The 21,995-nt window shown below is 38.7% G+C and overlaps 1 protein-coding gene across 5 annotated transcripts in view; it reads right to left on the bottom strand.

The window, feature by feature from the left end:
- Positions 1 to 21,995, bottom strand: part of MOCOS (molybdenum cofactor sulfurase) — a 271,527-nt gene that overhangs the window by 181,756 nt on the left and 67,776 nt on the right. For 3 of the 5 annotated variants that reach the window (XM_068671172.1, XM_068671171.1, XM_068671165.1), the window contains exons 2-3: positions 12,220 to 12,309; positions 9,239 to 9,305 (exon numbers count right to left, since the gene is read on the bottom strand). Coding sequence is in view for 2 of the 5 variants with exons in the window: in XM_068671171.1 (XP_068527272.1) it covers positions 9,239 to 9,305; positions 12,220 to 12,309 (157 nt within the window). In the remaining 3 variants the exon portion in view is untranslated. Of the gene's footprint in view, positions 1 to 9,238; positions 9,306 to 12,219; positions 12,310 to 21,995 lie in introns of those variants that run through there. The other 2 variants (XM_068671167.1, XM_068671168.1) reach the window with 2 other exon arrangements.

A 21,995-nucleotide genomic window follows, 5' to 3' on the forward strand; every position in this document is an offset into this window, starting at 1 on the left:
TTTTCCCCTTGCAAAGAACTTGCCATGGAAAGCGAGTGAATAGTAGGAGTTTTGCAGCAGGTATGAAGTGTGAACGAATCAATCAGCAGAGAGCCAGCACTCTCAAACATACCTGAATGGGGCACCACACACGAGATTATGGGACCAGGGAGAAAAATCTGGTCTGTGAATTTTGACAGATTTTCCAAATATGCGATTCGTATCTCTAAAACCTCTTTTATTGCATGACAGGTATTGTGCAAAAAGCGTAGTGAAAAACTAAACACCTTTAAAAAGGTAAAGACAGACAAATGAAAAGAGGATGGCTAAGAAAAGCCTGGGTGCTGAAAAGCTCTTTTGAACACTATTGACGCTGAACACTGTATTCATTACAAGCCCGTGGAGTCTTCATGAAATCCCAAACATGCACGCAGCACCCCTCTAAACAGTCTCACTATCCAAAAGCTTGCAATAAATTCTAAAGCATTAGCAACATGCTATTGAGCTGGCACTCAATAATACTAATGATGCAATTTTCTTCTGCCTTGACACATAGCTAATATACTAGTAAAATCCAGTAAATTAGACCTGGAATCACTAGAGGTTATTCACCTTAACAGAAAGGAGACAGTCTTGTTTAAACTCTTGCTTCATTTATCTTGCATATTCCCGTATCTCAATATGGTTCACGCTGCTTCTTAAAGGTACCCTTTATTTTCAAGGACATTATCTTCACTTACAACCTTCATATCAGAAACAAAGTTTAAAATAGGTGAGAAACTTAAATAGATGAAACAGGCAGACAAATAAAAGCAAGAATAAATACAGTTAGAAGGAACTCATTAATATTGCCAGTGCATATTACAAAGGTCTACGTGAATTTTAGGCACTCATCTCTGCATGTTTTCAAACTGCCAATGTAAGCTAGCGCATTTAACTTCAAAGGACTAGATGCTCAAAGTGACCGCATTAATTGAATAATTTTCTCTCCTTCGAGTCAATCTGGTCTCCTGTGCAATACCTATCAGTACAAAATCTCACAGTCTTCTTTCATTTTTGCTCCATTCATATCAGTATCAACCAATTTATGGATCACATTATCACTTTCAACCTAGCATGAAATTTCAGAAGAAAAACAAACAGGAAATGTCAATTTCCAACAAATGTATTGAATTCTAGAAGAATCCCTACAAAGATGTGCTTCCTTTCATCCTGAAAATTCATTGTGCCTGCAGGTTTCCTCTATTCATTTGAAATACCTGGGCTATTTCCTTGTTTTTACGATAGTTTTGTCTTCTAGCACCCAGAACATTTCATACCCATTTAAATGATTTGTTATTCCATCCCAGTTACCACACCTTTGGTCGCTGCACTGCAGGACTTATTTCAATTACTCTTTTCAATTCTAGCAATATGTTTCTGGAAGATGAAGGCAACCCAGAAGAAGCTCAGAGATGGGGTCAAAGGGGCTGGGATCAGGGATGAGGAACACACCTTGGAAGAAGAGTCTAGAAGAGCTGCACTTCAACCTATGAAAACAAGCAAATGGGTAAAGTCTCGCTCTACACATGAGAAGGTATTAATGGAAGTAAAGACCACCACAAAAGGCAACAGAAACAAAAGATCACTGGCTTCTCCTGAGCCTGTGGAAGAATGAATGTTTCCAGCTCTCCCATTTGGGACAATTCAATGGTAGATGAAAAGTACGCTGTAATTACTGGAGATTAGACTCAAAACGCCTGATGGTCATGTACATTTCTATACTATTGAACTGTACCAGATTGGATGTGCACTTGACCTGGTTTCCCTGAAGCCTGGCACCCTAAAAATCTTACTGGGCCTTCACACTCCTGCTTCATACCTGCTTGTGCTAAGGAGGCCAATTTGCACATCATTACCCTTTGCCTGTCACTGTTCCCTTCTGCCTGTATCCTGCTTATCCTGTTTCTTCTGCTCAATACAGCTGCTGTGATAGATGCACTGGCACTGCTTCCCCTCGTATTTAACACATTGCTCTGTTTGGAAGCTGAGCAGCTGCCCTGCCTTCTAAACAGAAAGGCTCCAATTTGCACCAGGGCAGCAATGCCCTCAGAAAGAAGCTGCACATACCTACTGAAGGCAGCTAGCTGGCATCCGCCTATGCCCAAACGGGTTCTCAGTGCCAAGCAGAGGAAAAAAGGCAAGGCAACAATTGCTAACAGACAAAGGATATTAACTGAGAATTTCAGCAAGACAGCAGGTTGCAAAGGGCAGCAAAACAGAAAAAGCAGCATTAGGACTACAGCCTCTAGCATGGGTGCTGTAAATAACCTGCTCATTAGAGAAGGAGAGAGCTAAAGGCATGCGGTTGTCTGGCAAAGCAAATGTATTTCCTACGTCTGTAAGAGGACTGGATGAGCTACAGACAGCCTGGAACAATGCATAAAAGCTAATGGCATTATTAGAGATGAGAAGAAGGCTGCAGTTACATCTGATGTAACAGGGACAGAAGATAATTCTCAGTCTGTATAACAACTGAGAGAAGAAAAATGTAATGAAATCACCAAAACACTGCAGAGTCACCTGCCCCCAAAGCTACCACTACTTGCAAATCATATCTACTGATGGAGAAAAAATGATAACAATTTCCTGAATATATCACTAACTACATTCAGTGTGCAAATTGTTCAGAAATATATAAACATATATGAAAAATATAAATAATACACCATGAACTATGTAGACTCTGCAGGACAAAAAATATAATCCACACTGGTAACTATTGACTTGGGTGAACTTTATACTGAAACTATTTCAGTGGAGTTTAAAGTTTACTAAAAAGTCAAGACAGGATCATGCTGTGCAACAAGAACAGTACCAAAAAGCTGAGGAAACAGAACAGTAAGCAGAGCCAGAATTCACAAGCTTTTGGATGGGGAAAAAAACTCACCATGCAAATGCTGATTGTTTTCTGAGGACTCGAGCCTGATGGTCGAACTGCAGCAGGTATAAGGACAAGGGCAAAAAGCACTGCCTCTCAACAGAAGTGATACCGGGAATTTCAGATTCATTGAAGCACAGATGCCACGAGGGGAACCCTTGGGAATGCCGTAGCATCTTTTCAACAGCTTAATTATATCAACAGATGAAGTATTTAGATTGCTTTACGAGTGAAATGAAAAAGATTCCAAACAGAGTTCAGTACTGGGTTTGCTAACTTCACAGAAAAATCTTTAGAGACTACATAAAAAGGTGCAGTAATAAATTACCTCTGTGCTTCTAAAAAGCATAGATGGATTAATCTTTCCCAGGGTGATGATGTTAAAGGTAACATAAGGTATAAACAGCGTATGTTAAACTCTTCTGTTACTCTGTCATCAGTTGTGCACTTCGTGGTAGCATATCATTGAATAAATTTCAGATGGAGGAGCAAAACAGAAAGCGTCTGCAATCTTCAAAAAAGTAGACATGAGAAAAAAATACCAGCCGAATTTTGGACAACATACATAATTTAAGATGGCATTCAAGATTCCTCAACTTTACCTGAAGCAAATGGAGCACACCTTGAATGCTGTGTAACTTATGAGGAGAAACAGAGTCTACTGAAGTCAAAATAAAATTCTCTAGCACGAGAAGCGCACACACAGGATGGAAAAAATTACTTTTTTTCTAAGCATCAGGTCTTCCAAAAGCTTTATTTAAAACACAAATGATCATCTTGGCCGGTAACGAAGTTGTCAGATTCCTCAGGAGCTTGAAGAGAGGTATTACAACTGCTAGGGTTCACAACAGCTTGACAGGACTATGCTACTACTCACTATAAACAGCTAAGGCACCAATGTTACCAGAAGAGTCACAGAAAGGTGTCTCACTATCCTGTTTCTCAGGATGCAATTACTGTATTTCTTCTACAAGTATTGTGCAGTCTAAGGAGGAAAAAGCCTCCACACAAACTCTGAAAAGAGACAAGAAGATAAAAAGAACGGAAAAATGGAATTTGCATTGAGGAAATTTCACTATTTTTAACAAGGCGCATTATTCCAATTGCAGCATCTCGTTCAACAGCCCCGGTTCCCTCTAGCAGGCTCCCCAGCAGTCACAGAAGCCATCAGGTCCCTGCCAAACGAGCAGACTGAATACACAGCGAGGCTTTGCACGCTTACAGAACATGAATAAACATGGTGGCCTGAGTCCAAGTAAGCCTGTGCCATTCCCTACACTCTGAATGCTGTTTAGAAAGCAATGGCAGAGGAAGATCTCTTCTAAACTCATTCTCCATCGCGTCTTCATCACAGCCACATTATAAAAGCAGATTCATGAGGGTTTTTTCTGAGAAGGGGAGAAAACTAATGAAAGGTCACATTCATCCTTTTTCAAACATCTCTGCAAAACACCCACTATCCACCCATACAAATTAAACTCGGGATTACCCAGGGTTAGCTAACAAATTGTGTGTTCACACACTAGCAATCTTGACCTCCAGATTTTAATTCATTTTACTGAAGTACTTTTTTTCTTTCATGAAAGCATTCCAGATTTGGCACTCTTTGCAATACGGATTACTCAAAGAACGTCACCACGAATGCACAAATTTTATTTACTGCAATCTCTTCCTACAAACAACAGAGGTATAAAGCTGACTACCAGAAGAGTAATAGAGAATATTAACAAGTTCCTTTCTACAGCTTCAGCCGATCAAGTTAACGGATAATTTACAAAAATAGAGATGAAAAGTCCAGAAGTAAAGTTACAAAGTAAAGCAGACAGATTTCAGTGTTTTTTTTTTTAAACTCATCCCAAAATAACGGTACCTGCTACCCTTTTACTACCTTGAAGTAAAGGTAGTACCTTACGCCTAGAAGATCCTGTTTATAAAATGAAGTCCTTGTCTTTATGTTTTTAATTTATGTTTACTATCTATTCCAATAGCTTTTTTTCTTTCAGTCCTATGAAGAAAAAAATAGATTGCATGAAAGGATAGGTGTTGCCGGGCAGAAAAGAAGACAGCACCTCTGCTGAAGCCCATGATCAGCTGTCACTCAGTGCACAACAGAGCATGGAGTCAGGTACTGGTCCTGCAGCCACTCAGTGTGGGCACGCTGGGATCATTTCATTGCACGACTATGTAAAATTGTTATATGAATCATCAGGAAAATGACCACCTCGCTTGGCTATTATCCCACTCTTCCACAAAAAGCTTTTCATTATTCATAATTATCTTCGAATGGCACATCCATTCGCCATACACGGAGTCATCCTTTTGAGCAGCCTTTCCTTCCGACCCCGCTGCCTGTGTTATTTCAGGCTTGCCCTGGCAGCTGAATTGCTGGACCAGGAAAAGCAGCCTTTGAACGTGGCCTTAGAAAACAGGCATGCAAAAGGGCTGAACCATCCTCGTTTTGAAACAAGGTTTTCAAGTGGATAGGTATCATTAAGGAGGACAGCATGCAGGGCTCAGATGTCTCTCCTCTCTGCCTCTCCAGCTGGTGACCTTTAGGAAGGACAAATCAATACTAAGCAGATACTGTATCTACTATTTCTTACTGTGTACCAAAGGTCAAGCAATTTGCATGTATGTATCAGTTCCAACATTCCTGTTTTCAGAAACAGAACTGATTAAACCTGGGAATAAAGAAAGAATTCTTATCTTACATATAGCACTGTTTCAGAACATGCGATAATTAAAAAAAAAAAAGAGACTTGGAATTTATTTCAGAGGCAAGTTATGACGCTCACAGAAGGATTGCAACGCTTTACTTCGCTATCGTGAAATGATCTCTAAAAATAAGCTGCAGATGAAATTATAAACAGCTTTTATAAGACTGCTTCCTTTGCAACATTCTGAACCACCTGTGTGTTTTACCACAGAAGCAATTTTTCTGAAAAATACTAAGCCCTTTACATTCATTTCATGCATGCCTGTTGCACCTTTTTCATCCGTATGTGCAGGCCACAGAGATTTTTCTCCTCTTACAGTTTCCTTAGATGGCATATTTTGAGAGAGGCCTTTATAGAAAGACATGTTTTGGTTCTATATTTAAACTTGATCCCATTTAGCTCAATGCCAAATCCTTTTAGCATCAGTGAGAAAATTCTGTAGTACACATATTGCCATAGCCTAGGAGATGCCTGGTGTTGAAACTTTGCTGAAATTTCTTGACTTTCTTTTTTTTTTTTTTTTTTTTTTTAACATTTGAATTCCCAAAGTACGCTCAAGTTTAACATTTCATAGCAACTGAGGTTCAAGGATGAACATCGAAACTCTACTAAATTCAACAACATTTTGTTCAAATGGAAAAGGTACCTTGCAGTATATTTTAAACACACCACAAATTTAACACTAAAACACCAGTCTGGCTCCAGTTGGAAGACACCACTGCAAATGTAAGACCTAGAAGAACAATGTTTTTAAAATATTCAGAAAGCTTGTATTTTAAAATGACTGCATATGGGAAAAAGGTTATTTAATACCCACTCTAATGAATTTCTGAGTTGTATTATCTCTGCAGCATCGTAAGGAGATATTGCCACTCACATCCCTTAGCTGTATGGAACGGAGCAATGGCACATCCAAATATCCATAAGCAAAGTCATAAAAAGGGTCTATAATCTTTTCATGCGGACATTTAATACATTTAGAGAAGGTTTATTACAGTTCTTGCTTCCTCTTCTTGGCATCAATCTTATTTAATACAAAGATACATACAATGTTAAAAATCACAGTTCACTTCAAATAAAGACAAGCAGTGTTTTACGAATAAAAGTTTTCTTTTTGTTCTTACTGTACTTGAGTTGGTCAAAAGGTAAACCATTTTCATTATTTAAATTTTGTAAATCATAGAAAACATCCATTGACTCTAATAGTTAATCATTTATGCTATTTTCATGCAAACCTACGTTCTTAGAGTGGTTGCTGCCTGTCAAACAAATACCAAGGCAAAACCAAGTAACAGTTCTGCGTTGTGGAACAGTGTACATGGCCAGATTAGAAAAGTCTATTCTGATGTTGCTATCAGCAATATGGACAAATAACAAATATTATTTGTTATTTGAGGGTTTATTATGTGGCTTGGACTAGATGATCTTTAAAGGTCCCTTCCAACCCAAACCATTGATTCTATTATTCTGTTTTTAATTAATTGCACTGTGTCATCTGATCAGAAAATCAAATGAAAAGAATAATAATAATAAAATGGCATAGTGCCATGGGGTCAATCCCTGAAAAGAAGTTATACGCCTGGCTGCAGCCATGCTCCGCAGGCAGAATTATAAGCAAGCAAATCTTTTAAAGATTTCTGAAATTACCCCCTGAACTATTGTTTCACCAAAGAAATCTAGTCTATGTGCTATGATACAGGACAGAGCTGCCTGTCTCCCTGTCTTGTCATATTGCTTATTCTGATTAGCTGCAACAGCATGAAAGTATAGATTTTTAATATACTTTTATTGCCTTTTAGATAGCTGACTTACTGACAGAAGTTTTGGGGCATTTTATTCCCCAATTTTTACAACTATGTTTTTTTGATTATTATGCTTTTAACATTTTTATTGGGGAATAATGGCAGAATTTCTATAGGACTAGCTGAAAACTCCTATTATTGAATTTGCTCAATTCTGCATCCAAATGAACTGAAAATGTTCATTTGCATGCAGAGGGCTTTTTATTTATTTATTTATTTTCAGGAGAAAAAAATAAACAATGCAAACACTGCTATGTTTCCTGGAATTTCCCATGCTGCTCTTCTAAAAGTCTCATTTGTGTGTTTGTTTTGTTTTAGACAGGATCCAAAATAAAACAAACTGAAGATGTCATCTCTCAAAAAAAATCTGTATCTGTTACTCAGTGGAAGTCTATTTCCTTGCTCACTAACAGTGAAGAACATAGAGTACTACAGAAATTATTCCAGAAAAGAACACTTTCTACTGTACCTTCATAAGAAGAATGATTAAATGGCAACACTGAAATATCACTTGCAAGGAATTAAGACCAGAATTCTGACACTGCATGTGAGCACACAGGCATGCTCAGCAGACTGCAGGGTTGGAGGTATTGCTGTACGTGGTTCTAAGCATCTGCTTGTGAAAACAGCCATTCCTCATAGATTCTTTCATTTCACTTAGCCATACGTTAACAGGTTGTCATCCTGCCCAGCATAAGACAGGGCTGTGGAAAAGGCAAAAATAAATACTTTCTCCAGAATGTTCAGGGGGGAAAAAAAAAAAAGAAGAGAGAAAAAAAAACACAACAAGAAAAAAGGAAACAGGTTATACCCAGCACCATCTTGCAGCTAGAAATCTTGTTTTTTCACACCCTTATAAAAGTGCAGTCAGAGAAAAGGCAGCAAAAAGATGTAAAGTAGATTTTCTTCATTATAACTCTGAATGCTACACTGCTATAGTTTCGCTACTATTGATCTAAATTCTGTAATGTCAATGGCGAAAGGTTTGCTTTTAAAATGATAATAAAGAGGTATCTATGACATTTCCCACCCTGGGTAAAGAATGCCATTAAAAGCAGGCCAATCAACTGTGGTCAAAGCTTGCATATTCTTCAGCAACGACATATTTTATAAAATATCAACAGGTACCTAAAAAAAAACAAAACACACTAAAACCAATAACTAAGTTCCTACGCTTGGTGTAAACTAATGGGAAAAAGTGCCCTTTCAGCTCACTGAACTCTTGGGAGAAACCCTCATTTAGCGACTCAGTTTCCTTTCTTGCCCTTACCTGGAAGCCATAATGCTATGTTTACTTTTTATTTTTCTTTTTGCTCTTAAAAATTACATTAAACCAACTTTAAAAGGTATTTTATTACTCCAACAGAAGTATCTGCTGTAAAACAATGTACACATTCCCATAAGGTTTTTATGAATTCCTGCAAGCCATTATACCTTATTTAATGTCATCTGAATTTTTACTGTGTTCTTGCACTCAGTTCTACCTTACTAACTTACCATACCATCATAATAACACTGACTTTTGAAATTCAAAATTCTAAATATTTATTAAAACCATAGACTTATGTTACAGCACTAAGTTAACTACAGGAATTTAAGAATTGGGGCATCTGGGAGAAAAAGAACTCACTTCTCTCTGATTCTGTGCAATATTTGAGTGCCCAAGTACCTCCTGCTTTAAAAGCAGAGTGTTTTCTTTAGATGTGACAGACAACCCTCCGAAAACGGCATCGCATCTAAGTCATCAAAACAGCACAGGCCTAATCAAAATGAAAAATATGAAGTGCATCATACAACATCTGAAAGAAAGATTATTCTACCTGTATCGGACATGCTCGATTGTGTCGTATGTCAGCTTGCTGCTGATATTCTGACTATGAGGGTTGCCTAGGAGACAACAGAGATATAGAAGTTAATCATTAATCACAGTTTTGGTATTAATTTTTTGCTTTTATCAAAGTATTACACCAAGCCAGCCTGAAAAGATGACAAAGAAAGATTTAATGTATACTTCACAGCAATGCCCCGAAGCTCCTCAGAATAGTTAGTCAAGAGGAAGGACATATAACAGAAGCAAGCGATTATGACAGACCTTGAAACTTCAGCTGTATCTGTTACTGGTACTTAGGCAATTCCCTCTAAAAATACAACTGCATATACACAAATGTTCCGCCACAGAAAGACAGATAGAATGCTCATTAATAAATATATCCATGCATTAATTAAGAAGCAATTTAGAAGACAGCAAATGGAGACAACAGACATTCATGACACCAGGATTATCCCTGTTTGGGTTTTTTTTTGGTGCCTGAAATTGAAGTAGCTCATGAAAACATAAATTTCACTGCAAAATTAGTAGCCATCTTAGCACAGCTCAGCACAGGCATGCATTAACAATTAAGACAGTACCTAAGAAGTGCCTGAATTTATCTCCATGAGCAAAAGATTACAGCAATATCCACAGATGCATTACACTTTCCTACTTTCCTACTAGTAAATGCTTAAAGAACACGTCTAAACATTTTTGAAAGAGAACAAGAAAAAAAAAACACACAACTATATTAATACAATTTTGCAGTAAGCTACAATATTATCTACTCTCTTTCTAAAATTTCAAAATCATCCTCTTGAAAGTTATTGAGTGACGCTGTTAAAAAGAATAACAAATTTAGAGCTCAGACCAAAGATCTAATACTTAAGACTGTACATGTCTGATGTTGCATTTCTCTAATTTCCAATTCAAATATTCTCAATTTAGAAGTGAGAATCTCTTTTACTTACATTCCTTTCCCTCATTTACACATGCAACAGCTAAACTGCAGTTCTTCAAGCGTGTGGATTATCATCCAGAAAATAATAAAAAAAAAGCTGCAAGCCAAACTCCCCCTTCATTCACACCTGTGTCTGAGAAATGAACTCTTTTTATACAACAGTTATTGCCCTCAGAGTAGCAGGTATAAATGAATAAAGAGCCTTGACCATACAAGGGATCTCATTATTTTAGACAAAAGCAGCATAAAATTTACAATTTGTTCTTGCATAGTGTTACAGGTACTGTGCAAATCTACTCCAAAGTGGCAGCACTGCTATTTCCATTCATGACCACTCAAATGATTCACAACTTTATTTTTTTTTATCTGCCACAGATGGTACTTCTAATTAAAAGGGTTGAGCCCAACGTTGTTTGAAATAACTAAGATCAGGGTGCATACATTTCACTTTACAACAGCCATAGTGACAGAACATTAATTTTAATATCACTGACATGCATTTGAATAGGAGACTTTGAATGTAATCTAATCGATCTATCTTGTTATAACAGCAAAAAACCTTACCCTTATCAAGAACAACATTTATTTTTGTAGCGGAACTTAAATCCACGCTCTGGATCCTGGCCTTGTCAGCAGTCAGGAAATGAGAGAGGAAAATGATACGATACATACAAAGGTGTATGACAGGAAGACTAGCCAGAACTCCCCAGTGGCTTATCACTTAGGTGATAAGCACAAGTGTGCTGGTGCTTTAGCGAACACAGTTTTCTTTTGAAGCCGTGGTATCTAGCTCCCAAGTGAGGAATCACTTTGCTCTATGGATCAGGGAGCACAAGGAAGACAAAAAACTAGCAAAAAGGAGACATAGCCCACAAATATTAGCACACAGTAAGAAATTGTGATGACTTCAGTGGGACCACAAACAGCATATGCAGGTAATACTGTAAAGTATTTTTTTTCTGGATGAGCGTGAATCATTCTTCTAATATAAAACATATCTCACAATAACTGTACTTCCTCAACGCAGGATGCTGCTGCCTTTATATAAAAGCACAAGCAGTGTGTGCTTCTCAGGGAGATGCAACCTGGTCTAGCAGGAGGTGTCCCTGCCGATAGCAGTGGGGTTGGAACTAGGTGATCTTTAAGGTCCCTTCCAACCCAAGCCATTCTGGGATTCTGTGATAATAATGTCCTAGATGGAAAAGCTCTTTCTCCAGCATCTTCTGCCAACCTCTGGCAATATGTAGGCTAGCTCCCCTCACAAAACACAAAAAGGGCAGCAGCTACTTTTCAGTGACAGCTTTATGATTAGGCCCCTTTGCCCAGCAATGGAAGAGGGCAAAATTCACAAGGCCAAGGAAGAAAGCAAACACGAGAGTGAAAGCACCTCTGCAGCTCCTTGCAATGACTCTCCTAGAAGGGGCGAGGGTCTGGATTTTGGTCCATGCATAAGAAATTGTTCTTGTATTTTGAGATGAAAAAAATGACAGAACCAACCAAAGTGCTCAAGCTACTTTGTATTTACTTATCCCCTAACCCCTGGGCAGAGTAAACCCTCCCTTTGATTTTTCCTTTTCACCACCACTGTGAATCTTGGTTCCTTCCACATGACCGACAGATGTCTCTGTCCCGGTGGTTTTCTCCTGGGAGGGCAAATCAGGTTTGAACATCTCAAGCAGCAGAAGGAACGGAACCATTATGTCCCACTCTGTACAGGTGCTCAGAGCTCGCTCTCTCCAATTTTACATAGGCTCTGAGATCACTGAAGCTAAAACTTACACTAATCTATTTCTAAGTGACTTTCCAAGCTTATCAATGGTGTAGCCAGAATGGGCAAAACAACCAAGAACACAGACTAGGCATACCAGGCATCATCACGCTAACCCAAGGCACTGCCTCCTGATCAGAGCTAGCATGGGTTCAACAGCACACTGACAGGAATTCGTATTTGTCTGCACACCACCACACAGACGTGCCAAGGTGTGCAGACAAATCCTGGGAAAAATAATGGTGCACTGCTTTGTACTTACCATAAACGTTGTTTCTGAGGTCCTCAGTAAAAGCTTTAAGTAGACTATCTGGGAAAAGTGTTGCACCCGCATGGTCAAGGTAAGTTATCCCTAAAATAAAAATAAAATGATTAGATTCAACTTTTTTGCAATATTTAATTCCAATTTCTCATAGTATACCATACAAATGTCCACAGTGAGGCATACCATACAAAAAGTTGATTGCCCCAGAGTTCCTAGGGTATGACATTTCCCTGTCTGGCTTAGAGGCCTGCATGGATATTGAAAAAAATAATTTCAAAAACATTCTAATAATCAAGCAATGTTCACAGTGAGGCATCTTCCACTCACCAGCAGAGAAAACAACAACAAAAAAAAGACACCAAAGAAGCCCAACAACTTGACTGCATCTTTTTAATTTTTAACTAAAAGCAAAATATTTTAAGAGGTCCTTTTTTCCATGATTAGACATTAAACACTTTGAAGAGAAACATGTTTTTGTTCTGTCTGTACGAGACTGCACAAACTAATGTTTGAACCACAGCACCTTGTCACTCCTAGGCACTACATATTATCAAAACTATTACTACATTAATACTAATTACTATTATTAATAGCAACAACAATAGCGTTGCCTCCTCATTGACATGAAACAATTATCTCAAGAACTGACAAGGCAAAAATCATGCTTGAAGCCCAAACACGAGACTAGTTTAAGTTTAAATGCATTTAAATATTCTCGCTACTTTGCTTCACTTAACATTCAATTCATTTTTAAAGTCTCCTTTTATATTATTAAGCTATTGCAAAACTTTTCAATAAAAGCTTATTGGAAATTAAGGCTTTTTCATGTTTGGCCATTTTAGATTTCTTAATCTTTAGCAATTATTCTTCAATTTCTCCTGTGTGTCGCATGCCCTTTATTAGTTTTTTTCATTTCACTTACCTGAAGTATTTCAACCTATTTCAAATTTTAATAATGATGAATATGATTAAGATTAGAATTTAATAAGTATTTTAAAGGCCTTCCCTCTCCACAGGGATTTAAAACTGAGTTAAGCTTAAACAAGAAGCCTTGACACTTGGAAATATATATAATTATATATTATGTTGCTGTAGCAGTGATTCAGTGGGTAAGGATGTGAGACTGCTAATGATAACACCAATCTGGACACCCATCCCTTTTCCTATTTTCTGAAAGCGAAAAGTTCTTCCCTGCCTTATGATTCCCCCATTTATATTGTCCGGTATAAAGCAGATTTTTTAATGTGCTGAAGTTAATCGAGGAAAAGTGTTTTGAGGTGCTGTGAGGGAAGGAGGGTGGAAAAAACCTGAACTGATTTATTAGATATACAGACTTTCTGACTTTTTATTTATTTATTTTTTTTTTAAATCCTAGAAAGTTTCTCTCAAGCAGTATGAAGAAGTACATACAACCATCCAGGTCAAAATGAAGATTTAGAAGTCCTGTGGTGAAACCTGGCTGTTCCACAGTCAGTCTACATGTCAAATGCCAGCAGGCAAACTTCACTTCAAGGAAGTGCCTATACAATCATGCCAAGCCATCCTTACTATAGCAGAAATACCCTTATGTCTACACTGAACTGTTTTTATGAATATGCTATGTACACTATAGAAAAGAAACAGTGATATAGAAAATTTGCAGAGAAGATATTTCATACCATTTCTAATAAAAAAGACATTCACTGTAAAAATTCCTCTGATAATTTCTGGCATGAAAATATCCTTTCTGCCCACTTAAAAATGATTCACAGTTTCATTCAGGAGCCATGGCAATCACTTGGCATTCCCCAGCCCCAGAGATGGAGGTGCTTCAGACTGAGAGAAGCACGTGGTGCCACTTCAGGGGATGGGCCAGGGATGCCCAGAGGGCATCTGGTGGCCCAGGAGGACCAGCATCGCCTTTGCTGTGACAGGGGATCAGCTTTACCTTCACCAGGCCATGCAATTGCCATGATGGGGCCACCTGTGAGGCTCATTATTCACCTGACACCAGAACATGCTTGGGAGCAAACTTTTCTGGCTCTGACGTGGAGTTGAAGCAATTGCAAGTACATGCAATTTGGTTTATTATTTTTTATGGGCCACACAAGCTCATCCACACAAAACTTATCTGGACATAGATGCCTCCGTACAGTTTTTGTATCCTTTCAGTCAGAAGGAGCTTGACAGTATCAAAGAGGTAACTTAGCTATATGGCATGCAAAAAAAAAGTACCCCGCTAAGGCTGATCACATCAAACCCACCCCTTTGGAAGCAGCAACAGCGCTTTCCAGGCAGACCAGTGGGAGACAATGTGAGCAAAAAGTCCCCCTACATGATTTTTCAAATTTGATTTTCATGTAGCTAATTAAGAAGGACAATACCCTGATTTTATTAAATGTAAATAATTTTGAAATTGCTCACTTGTTTTTAAAATCCCACCCCTGGGTACATCATTCTGAAATCATGGGAGGATATTTGATTGAGGAAGGAAAAACTACTAATTCTTAAACTTTTATTTTATCTTTGATGATGTTGTTTAATTGAAAACAGAGAACAGCATTTAATACTCTTTCTAAACTGCCTGAAAAAAAAAAGGAAAAGGTGCTCCCATAATTTGAGACTGCACTGAAACAAGTATCTTTATTGCTATTGCATTTTTATGCTGTAGTTTTTTCCTTCTTGTCTTATTTCAATAAAACTGTGGTTTTAGAGGAAAGAAAACAAGAGTTGTGGCACATGCATAACACCTGCAAACAAAATAACATTAATAATTTTCATTGTGTTTTTTCCCCTAGTTTAATAACATTTGCTATTTTAACTTTATTGAACGCACATTAACGCAAGAGATTTGTCAGTACATACAGAGTAATCTAGCTCCCTCTGTTTCACTGTGGTATTTGGTATATAGCCTGTCAGCACCATGAAATTACGCTGTTTATGGCAAGTAACAAGAGAAAGAAAACATAATGTGATCAACCAAAAGAAAATTAAAATATAATACCTATTAGGACCTGTTTTCTTTACTTGGGGAAAATGTAAAATTAACTTTGAGTTTAATTTACATATTATTATGTTTGGAATGTGCAAATGACTTCATTGATCGAATAACGCACCAACTATTTGATAAAACCACATTTCAGAAGGAGTTTTTTTTATAGGACTATTGAAAACCACTTAATGTACCAGCATTAGTTATGTAAAGTTATTCAGCAAGAATATCCATTCATAAGCTATAATATTCACATGCTAATATTGCAAATTATTTCTACATATTTCTCAAATGTGGACCAGTCCTTCCTGCTCAAGAAAAAACAGCACAACAACAACAAAACAACAAAACCAGAAAATAAACAGATCCCTTTTTTCCTTTTGTTTTAGAATTCATGTCTGGATAAAAACATCCACCAGCTCTGCGTACCAGACTTAACTCTTTGCAAAACTTCAGGCATGAACATGCTCATGTTGCCTCAGAAATGCTGGGGGTCCATTCAGTTTAACTGAATACTCCTATGTATGTAAAAAATATTAATGTTTTGTAACATTTTAAAATTAAGAGTTTAACATCAAATGAGAACACTGGACAAAACATATGGTCCAGTCCAACCACCAGCAAAGAAACTAAAGCAAAAGGAAAGCACGATGATTAATCTTTCAGAGCCAAAATACTTGCCACCAAAAACGTGGCTCCACCTGGCTTTGAAGAACCTAAAAGGTGTCATTTGAGAGCAGAACTAGCCAGTTACCTCTTTATTAAATCTTCTAGGAGTTATGCAGTGGAGCATAAGACTACAGCCCTGCAGGTGCTGCAGAGGGGAAGGCAAGTAGTGGCCTGCAGGGAGATCAGGCCTTCTCCTCTCTGCCCCACCACCAGACCAGGCCTGGTTGTCCAGCTGACAGCCGGCTAAATGATGACTCTTTTGGTGTTCTGAACATTAATTATGCTCTTTTATCCCCTGACGTTCTTCTTGATGCTACACATTTCTGAGCCGTGACAGCACATCACTTGCAAAAACAACCAGTTGACCAACTTGCCCTGTTTCCACTTCAACTTTTCGCAATGCTGTCATAGAATCAGAGAATCACTAAGGTTGGAAAAGACCTCCAAGATCATCTGGTCCAACCATCACCCTACTACCAATGTCATCCACTAAACCCTGTCCCTAAGCACAAGGTCCAACCTTTCCTTGAACACCCCCCAGGGACGGTGACTCCACCACCTTCCTGGGCAACCTGTCCCAGTGCCTGACCGCTCTTTCTGAGAAGAAATGTCTCCTCATTTCCAACCGGAACCTTCCCTGGTGCAACTTGAGGCCATTCCCTCTAGCCCTATCACTAGTTATCTGTGAGAAGAGGCTGATCCCCATCTCCCCACACCTTCCTTTCAGGTAGCTGTAGAGAGCAATAAGGTCTCCCCTGAGCCTCCTCTTCTCCAGACTAAACAACCCCAGCTCCCTCAGCTGCTCCTCACAGGACTTGTGTCCCAGACCCTTCAGCAGCTTTGCAGCCCTTCTCTGGACATGCTCCAGGCCCTCGCTGTCCTTGTAGTGAGGGGCCCAAAGCAGAACACAGCACTACTGCAGTCCCTACAACCAACGTGGCCATGCAGTGGCTTCCCAGGTACTTCCCAGGACCTTGTCAGTGCAAGTTCCCCATGCCCCAGCCCATTACAGCCTTCCAGTCATGCTGCCAGAAGTTTCCTAACGAAGAACGAAACGTGTATTTACAAGGCAGGAACTGTGCAGAATCATGAAGTTCGATTGGCGGATATAATTACAATTCAGTGGGATTATATACACAAAATTACTTGGAAATAGATACAGCCAGTGCCCTGGGGAGACAGTATATACCTTAAGTACAGCGACGTTAACAACAAACAGTATGAAATCGATTATATGAAAACAAGCTGAAGGCAAAATAAAGCTTTATCTGTCAAAAGATGAATATGAGAGACTTTCATACACCAACGCACAAAAAAAAATAAATAAAATAAAATGAGAAAACTGGAATAACCAAGGACTAAGAAGTGACAAAACAGCAAGGAGAGAGCTCTACAGGGGTTGTAGGCGAGTGGGCCATCCTCTGGATCCAGTAAGGTGCTAGGAGATAATTGAGTATCACATCAGCTACCTAAGGTTATTGCCACCATCTAAGCCAGGTGCCCTTTAGACGCTGTTCCCTCTTTCCAATGACTGCATAAGAACTTGCCCTCCCTACCAGAGTTGCTCCTAAGTTAAATGCCAAAAGCAGCTTTAACTAGCTTGTGCACCTAACCTTGACAAAATCACTTGAAATCTCACGATGACACAGTGAATGACATGCCCACATACTGTATAAAAATCCTAGCTCTGCAAAAAAACACATCAATGAACTACATTAAAAAGTAAAGGAAAGAAAATCCTACTAACATGGCTTGAGATTGGCTTCTGCTAGACATTTTCTGTTCTGAGCATTCAGTGAATATTGTAAACTATTTGCTATCCATGCCTTCAGTTCCTATTTGGCATTGATTTAGACAAAAGCTATCAAAACCAGATTACGTTTTCTGAATAACAACATGCCTCTCACCTAAACTCTGCTGCTCTGCTCAACAAGGCAGTGCTTTGTTTCCCTTGCTTAGGGCCAGGAGCTCTTCCTAAGACCACAAAGCCTGGTGCTTGGCAGACAAAAGCATTAATACGAAAGCCTGAACAGCTACCATAAGGTTCGAGGTGACCCTGCACCTCAGCACCAGTACACCAGCAACCTGGATGAAGGAGTCTGTGCTTTATGGGCTGCTAACTGACTTGCGTGCGGTAGTGCTAAGCTGATATATTTTGGGGGTTTACTTGACGGACTGATCACAAAACATGCAATTATGTTTATACATAGTAAATTCTATTAGTTTTCTCCACTTCCTGTTGGCTCGCATTATTTCTTCTTATTGCACTATTAGCTTCAGCAAAGCATACAGAGTATTAAATCAGTTTGCAGTCAATATCACATACCATCTTTGCTGTACTCCTCAGCAACGGCCACAGAGACCCCCAGAAAAGCTCTTCAGGTGGCCAAAGTCCTGAAAATTGTGAACTGATTACTGAAATGTAAGCACAGGCTGTACTCCATGTACACAAGTAGTTTATAGTACCCCTATGTGCGGCGTAGCCTGCTGGTACTGAGGTCCATGTGAGTGCAAGGATTTCACATTTAAGAAGTCATATCCAACCCTACAAAATGCATCTTTCACAGCTGCAGAAAAAAAATTACGTGCCACCAAATTTCATCATTTACCAGCTCCTGTGCTAAATGAGACCACAGTAAATGGATCAATGAGCACCCACCTTCATCCATGGGGCCCACCTGTAATACACAGCTTCATCCAATGTTCACTTTCTGCCCACGAGGGCTGACTAAATATCGATTGCAGCCAGTGCTGTTATTTCTGCAGGCACCTTTAACAGGTTGCGTTTCAGATTCTGGTTGAAGCCTTACTCATGGGCATGAATCAAGAGGCACCTCAGCTACATGCGAATAACATACTGCAGCCCACCATCACATCATCTTTGGATGAAATATAAATCACAAGTGATTCATATTTATGCAAGTCTTCAAACGACTGCAGCTTACCCAAACCGAAACTCGTTTTCACACCTCCCTAGTGAAGGTACTACCATCTTTCAGTCTTTCTTCCCCCTCTGTCTCTGATGCAATAGATCAAATGATAGAAGAGTTGAAAGAGAACATGGTTCCTGCTCTTTTACTACTGGAAAATGCTTTTGTTGGTGGTGCTGGAATTTTCACAGAAACATTCCCTTTTGCATTGGAAAGAGGCATTAAGAATTTTAACTGGAGATGAAAACATGATGGTGGAAAGCAATGTTTAAGGAATCTTAATCAGTTATAATAATGGTCATTAGTTAAACATTCTTGTTTCAATCTCCTGCACTACTTTTTCTTCCCATTATTCCCATGAAACAGCCACAAGGCGTGCAACAACATGTCAGGATAATGTTTGAAACTGACTTTTCTAGTCAGTTCTGTTTCTTGCTCTGTGACCCATACTAATAGGATTCGTACAAAATCTAGGACAAATTAGTGACTCTAAATATTCCCAGTAAAATACAACAAATGAGATGTTCACTGATATATCGAAGGCTTTTAAAATGGTTTTATTGGTTTCCAAGAAACATTAGAACATAAACTAAGTTCAAAATAACAGGGAAAAAAATGGTTACCCTTTACATCTCCTTTTTCCTTAAAATTTTCCTTCCTGAATTTTCCTTAAAAATCATTTCCTTACACAGAAATACTCAGATCACTATGAGGTGCTGGGAGCTAGAGGCTTGGGTTGAACAATCGACCATGGCAAATTATTAAACACCCATATAAGAACTGGTAAGTGTAACAAAAAGTGAATGACACACAGCAAAAATCAGCTTATTGGTGATCACGACTCTTCAGGCCCTGCAGGACTTCCAGCAGCCATCTCTTCTTGGTGACAAGAAGACTTTCAATGTGCTCTTTAGCAAACGCAACAGTACTTCCCTCTGCTGGCTTTTTCCAGCAAAGATGAGAGGCTGCTGCTGCAAGCCACTAATGAAGTTATCCTGCAGTGGAAGTTCTTCAAATGAGGCTCTCCACAATTACAGCCACTGATGGAAACAGCAAACAGTCTGTTGCCAGGAGCAGATAGTGAAGATCAGTTTCAGGGATATAAACATAAGAGGCACATGCATTACCCTTAAGCACAAATTAGGACTATCCTTCAGAGAAAAAAAAAAGTGTAAAACTAAATAGCCAAGTCACCAAGAGGAACTTCATGTAAATTCAAAGCCTATGAAATGAAGTAAGTGAGGACCATCGACCAGAACCCTCTTCTCATAACATGGGAGACCTGAAAAGGTCCTTCTCCTGGCCCCCAGTGGATAGTCCTTTGCTACAGCAGGTAACTGCACTCATCAACCAAGCTAATTCCTTCTGAAAAACAGGTAGGTTATTAGTCTACCTTCCTAAAATCAGACCGGCACATCAGAATCTCATCCTCCTAGTAGGAAACTGCATCTGAAGTCCTAAACTATAGTTTTTCACAGCCAGTGTATTTTCGTAACTCCCATGTCAACTTCCTTTTGGTTTATTACCTATTATTACCCAGTCTGCTTCATTGGGTATTTCTCCCTTGACGAGCCAGTAGCACCTCTCCACCTGACCTGGCTACAAAAGCCAGCTTCCTTTATTTCTAATGCACTACACATCTGACCACTCACTCCAGCAGTCCTAGTGGCAGCTCTTCCAGCCAGAAGCCCCTTCTTCGGGGTCAGTAGGGTATGGAGAGTATGAGGTGGGGGTCTACAGCACACATCCCAGAAAAAGATCTCAAAATTTCAGAAAGTCAGAGGTATCTTCCCCTAACATCACTGGAAAAACCTCTCCTCTCACTAGTACACCTGATGTCTCTTGGCTTAGGCTCCTAATTGTATTTCAGTTTGCCTTCTATAGTGGAAAAGCATCAAGTACAGAAGTTTCAGTGTTGCTTCTGAGTAGCTAGTTAAGATTAATACAATGCATAGTGGGAATTTCATTTCAATAGGACACAGAAATAGTGGTGTTTTATTAGGGAAATACATAGCAACTATGAGAAAATATGTATAAGCTTTTCTATTGCATGCATGGGGTTAAACTAAACATTTTTCCATCATAAAATCTTTTGGCACTTATTTCCCAGAGGGCAAGTCAGTTTTACTTTCACTTTATAATAATTTGATCCGAGCTGCTATCTCAAGTAAAACTTCTTTGCTTATTCAACTACACACAGACCAATCTAAATGATAAGATTACGCTCAATTACTTTACCGAAGTTCATAGGCTGCATAGATAGACTTCAATAATACAGCTCATTAAATACATTTTTCTTATATTACTTTTTTTTTTTCCTGAAAAGAAAAATATTTTGTAATTTTTTTTCTTGCCTGGCAAATTTTCTAATACCTTCAAAAATGATGTAATGCTTCAGTACAAAAAGCACCACCTAACTGGAAGATACCATTTTTCCCATGAAAAAAATTACAATCTAACAGACATAAATAGGTTTCTGTCAATAATTTAATAAGAATGCAATTATACATTGGCATAAATGCTAATAGATTCTGATATTTGGCCTAAATTAGTTTCTACAGCTTATTTTCCGTTAATTAGGTGCGCTCCCAAGCATAGATTCAAAGTCTTCAACAATCACTTCCAGGAATGTGCTACGAATGAAAAAGTACATTCATCAAAAACCAATGTGTTAGCAAAACGCAGTTTTTAATAATACTGAAATAGTATGACAATGGTACAGATTTAACTGGTTCTGAGAAAAGTCATGAAACAACAGCTTGGTAATGACTAGCCCTGCACACCGCAATATGGAAGAGAAAACCTGCTTAACACAGATCTTAACACAGGACTGCTTTTACTAAGAACAGCATGCAGCTTCTATATACCCCTATATCTTTTTTTTTTTTTAAAAAAAAAAAAACTTCAGTGAAGTCCAGCGTATTATAGTTAACTAAAAGAAAACTAAAACTCACTGCTGACACAAGCACATACTTCTGGTTCTCTTTTTAAGTGACTTTTCATGTGACGCACAGCGTTGGGAGTTTTGGTCCTTTCTTTCAATCTAACTTTGGACAACACAAATGCTCTGCTGGTTGCTGCCATACAGCTTTTCAGGAGTCTGAGGCTTTTCCAGCAGCATTATATTTCACAGGATACCGACATGATCACATCTTGCACTGCCAGTGTCCTGAAGAGCAAAAGGTAGGAGTAAAAATAAGCTC

The sequence above is a fragment of the Anas acuta genome, chromosome 2, assembly GCF_963932015.1.
Source record: "Anas acuta chromosome 2, bAnaAcu1.1, whole genome shotgun sequence".
Taxonomy (NCBI): Eukaryota; Metazoa; Chordata; class Aves; order Anseriformes; family Anatidae; genus Anas; species Anas acuta.